The 4,600-nt window shown below is 40.8% G+C and overlaps 1 protein-coding gene across 1 annotated transcript in view; it reads left to right on the top strand.

Moving 5' to 3' along the window:
• The window catches only part of trmt11 (tRNA methyltransferase 11 homolog), an 11,436-nt gene extending 8,162 nt beyond the window's left edge, over nucleotides 1-3,274 (top strand). The window contains exons 12-13 of the mRNA XM_005743189.1: nucleotides 19-139; nucleotides 2,695-3,274. Of these exons, the coding sequence (XP_005743246.1) occupies nucleotides 19-139; nucleotides 2,695-2,835 (262 nt within the window). The 3' untranslated portion in view covers nucleotides 2,836-3,274. The remainder of the gene's footprint in view (nucleotides 1-18; nucleotides 140-2,694) is intronic.
• The last annotated feature ends 1,326 nt before the right edge of the window (nucleotides 3,275-4,600 follow it).

The raw sequence follows: 4,600 nt of genomic DNA, 5'->3' as shown, positions 1-4,600 counted from the left end.
TGTGGGGACTCTTTCCAGGTACTGCGAGGAGATGGTTCCTCTTCATCCATGTCTCCAGCTCATCAGCAACTGTGAGCAGACACTCTCAAGCCACACCTCACGGCGTCTGATCACCATGGAAAAGATCAAAGAACCAGAGGTGTGTCCATGTGGGTGTTTGTGTAAGAGATGAAACAAAATGAATCAGTTGCCTAATTTACAGAGAAGGAAAATATTTTCCAGTTCCAGTGCGATGACATGCTGTTTGTCGTCACATGATAGCAAATGCAGTAAATCAGGCTGCGTTGGATGCTGATTAGAACAATTAAATAGATGGCATTTGTCATTATTTTTCATTCTGTTAGCTGTTTGCTTCAGGTGATGTCATTCATCCCGTTACTGTCCAGATGAAGCCAAGGGATTTTAAAGTGCACATTTTCATCACAACTAGCTAAATATGTTGTTTTTAGGTTATCTATTGTGGTTGCATCATTACAAATGACCTCATATCTTCACAGCAGACCAAATTTGTGTGCGTGCTGCAGAATTTGTTTATGTGTGTGCATGAAACACACATAAACTGATATAACTTCTTCTTCTTCTAGTAAAATGAGAACATGTGTCCGCCTGCCTGTTCCTTCATGCGTTTAATGTTTTTTCATGGAGTTTTTTTTTTTCTTGTCATGAACGCACGCGTCATGAGACGGATGTAGTATGCGCGTATGTGTGTTCTTTTACATGTCTCCCGCTGGAAGTGATGGTGTCTCTCTGTCTGTCTCGGGTAAATCCTCACCATCTGGCTGTGATTGGCTCATTTCTTTTATACTGGAACCCTAAAAGGCATAATCACACATTGTATGGAAAACAATCCATCTTTGGATCTGACATCCATTCCGCTTCAAAACCCCAAATTGCTCCCATAAAGCGCCTGGTATGACACGCACACACCGAGACACGTTGTGTGAGGTTATCTGACTGGTATCTGTAGCTCAGGTCTGTAGAGTTTTTTTGTTTTGTTTTGTAGTTTGTTTGTTTTTTCAAATTGGCCTCCGTCTGCACCTATCTGCACGCGCTCGTCAGGATTCGCAGCCTGATGTGTGTCAACACTTTTCTATGCGTGTGTGGAGGAGTTGGCCTAATTGTTTTGAAGGTTTCCTGTAATGCTGCGTAAAGAAACCTCACCTCTTCTTATTTATGCGGTGTTACAAAATTTGTTTGGTTACCCAGACCGCTTGTCATTCACCTCATTTTTTACATTCAGTATATGTAACTCTCCACCTGAAAGAGTAAAGAACCACTGTTGTCTTCTGTGCCAATTTTGTAGTCACGTCTTTTTATCCTCATCACTCTGGGGTCGTGCTTATGTTGTCAGTCTTTTTACCTTTTAAACCTGAATCTTTTCCTCAGAATGGCAATAAAAAACGTTTCCAGGTTGCTTGGCAGCATCGGCAAGCAAAGAGGGGGTGTCTTTGACAAATTACAGGCCCCAGGATTGGAGTCATCATTTCTCAACTCACCTCATTTACCTTAATAGTGGAGGTAAAACTGAGACTCACAACAGCTGATTTTCAGCTGGGTAACAGATAAACAGTCTTGTGTGCTTGTGAAGCACTACTGGAGGGATCAGCCATTTTTCCCAGTCCTATTCCCTCAGTTGGTGTTTTGATGATGGTTGTGGAGAGTTGTGTCCTACGGGTGTTGAGTTGGGTTGAGATTTGGTGGCTGCAAAGGCCACAGCATATGATACACATTATTTTCATACTTAAAGCACATTCAGTGCTCCCTCTCTTTTGCTGCATGGATGGGGACATTCTTATCAAGGGAGAGACCACTGCAATCAGGACGGAAATGTTTCATTTATGTGATAAAGACGATCAATCAAAACAAACTTGGGATGATTGATGTCACGTTAGCGCAACAGAACCCCTCATTTTTGGGGCTGTTTATGATACTCATGCACTTCTCAGCAGTATGGTTAAGGATGCCTCACAGGCTGTCAGCACTTTTTCCACATGCAGCTTCTTTTCTTCTGACAATAATATCTAATGTCATTAATGCACAAACATCACAAAGCCATAATTTGTTACCCACTATGTACTCTTTCCTGCAGATCTAAAGCCACATACCACTTTAGTCACTGTTCCTGTTAAAACACTGCCCACCTGAGAAGCCTTTGAGACTGGCACGCTTGCCATCTGCACCTTAGAAAAATCCAATTTTCCAGAAGCATTTAAGTCTTTCCCTTCTCCCATCCATACAAAACCTGGAACACCTGCTCAGCATTATTATACGTGCCACGAGGCGTCTTTTGTGTTGAGTTTTCCACATCTTCTTAGATTTTTCCTTTATTTCATCACCTGTGTGTGTATTATTAATATACGCATAACTCTTCCTATTCTATAAACATGCCAGACATGTGCACACCTTGTGAGAGAGTACTGTGTTGATTTGTAGGAGGAATTTAGCAAAGCAAAAATAAAAGCTGCCTTTTATTCAGGTGTTTCTGATTTTGTTCATTTATTTATTTACTTCATTTCTTTGTTTTCAAGATGTAATATATGTTATTCATAACGAAAACTTTATTAGCAAGATGTCATGTTGGTTGGAGCAGCAAGAATATTTTAGTAAACGGAATAATTTGTTTTAATATCTGTGGGCAACTTGTAGATTTTTAAGTTAGGCAGATTCAACAGTAACCTCTGCGTCTCTTTCCAGGAATTTGATAGCCTGGCCCATCTGTCAGATCCCCGCTTCAGCGCCTACCAGGGCCACAATGCCTTCAGAGAGAAGTACTTCAGTGGACTTAACAAAAAGTCCACCAAGGAGAACAACAAATCTGACGTTAGCGGGGACTGAACGCATCAGTGGGATGAAGATCACCAAATTTCCTCAGTGTCTTATCAAAAAAGATGAAACTTTTTAATCAGCGCATTGTTGTCAGTGCTCTCAAAAGAAAAACAAGTTATCCCATTTTTAAAAAATCTATTTGTTTTTTATTTCTTTGCAAATAAACCAAAAATGTGCGTGTTCTTTCTGAGTGGTACTTTTGAGAGTCTGAAATTGGGTAAGAGAAAGGGAAACGAAGTGCATCTCTATAACAAATATTTTCTAATGTAATATTTATAATTTAGCTGTTAATTGTAAAATGTGGTAATTAAGAATTGACCAGAGTCCCCAAAACATGGATCCATGATGCAGGTTGTGCATAGTTCATAATGTGGAACGTTCTACCTGGAAGACACCAGTGTCTATGTATGTATGTCACATGCTCAGATACTAAAAACCCAAATATATGATTGCTGATGTCATTGTCATAACACACCTCTGCCTTAACCACATTCCAAAAGTGTTTTCACACTCTCTGTTACCTAGCAACTGGTCTTTATGTGTAAAACTGATAAGAGTCTATATTTTCTCATATTTACTATAATTTTACCCCCATGATGCCAGTGCATCTTATACAGATGAGGTCAAAATGATTACCCGCCCTATAAAATTGAAATTTTCTGTCAAAATTTTTTATTAAAAAAGTGGTTTTTTTTAGCGTAGCATTCCTAAACATACTGATTTTCCCCATAAAAGATAAATTATTCCAGAGAATAATTCAGAACAAACAAAATTGACCAGGATCAACATTATTAGCCCCCTGAGAAACTGACCATTTCACTGAGCCATAGTACAACCCACAGCTGTGTCTAAGAATCTGGGATGTTTGGAAAACCTGTCTTAAAAATGACTTGCTCTGTTGAACAGCGCTTTGGAAATCCTTAAACAAAAGATTTAAATTTCATAGGGGTGCTAATAATTCTGTCCTCATCTTTACATTAGCTCTGTCAGTTTAACCGACTTTAACTCTGTCATAGAGCCCACATATTGAACAAAACAGAATGGACATTTATATCCACGGTTCTGCTTTGGCTCAGAGTAAGGGAGCATGTTTAGGTGGCCTCCCTGTGCAGGCAAGAGCCCAAATCACAGGGCGTCCCCACTTCTCCACCACTACAGTTAGTCAGCAGCTTTTGTTGTTTTCTGACCACAGTTTACATGCAGCCTGGCTCATTATTCATCTCCTGAGAGCGACGTAGCTGGCCCTCATGTGCATTACCCCTTTGCTCTGTTTATCAGTTGGGCCTCTGCCTTTCCACCACACTTCCCCTTCACCCTGCTTCACAGGGAGAGTTCCTGGCACCATCACATGATACCCGGCTCACCATCGTTTGCGGTGCGTGTTGTTTACAGTTCCCACAGCGGCCTTTTGTTGTCCATCATCATCAAGCGAAATCAAATTATTCCACAAGACAGAGACCTCGGCTTTCCTTACTTTTCACTTCTGCCCTCTCGCTCTTGGTATTTTCCTTCCCATATTCACCACAACAGAAGAACACTGTTAGTTGGAGATGGTAGTTTTAATGCACATGCTGTCTATTACTGTGTGTGTGTGCTTCCATAATACAGTGATAAAACAAGTTCTCAGGAGCCCTCAGACTCCAGTGATGCAGACTATAATTAGGGAGAGAGAGGGAGGGTATGTAGGGGGGGTTCCTCTCTATACACCACGTAATGTTGTCCAGACGCTGAGGAAATTCTGTTTGTGCCCATGTTTATACATGTGTGTACTTGC

This window comes from Pundamilia nyererei, unplaced genomic scaffold, assembly GCF_000239375.1.
Source record: "Pundamilia nyererei isolate P.nyererei 1_Seehausen unplaced genomic scaffold, PunNye1.0 scaffold00128, whole genome shotgun sequence".
NCBI classification, from domain to species: domain Eukaryota; kingdom Metazoa; phylum Chordata; class Actinopteri; order Cichliformes; family Cichlidae; genus Pundamilia; species Pundamilia nyererei.
This window is presented reverse-complemented; position numbering and strand designations above follow the sequence as displayed.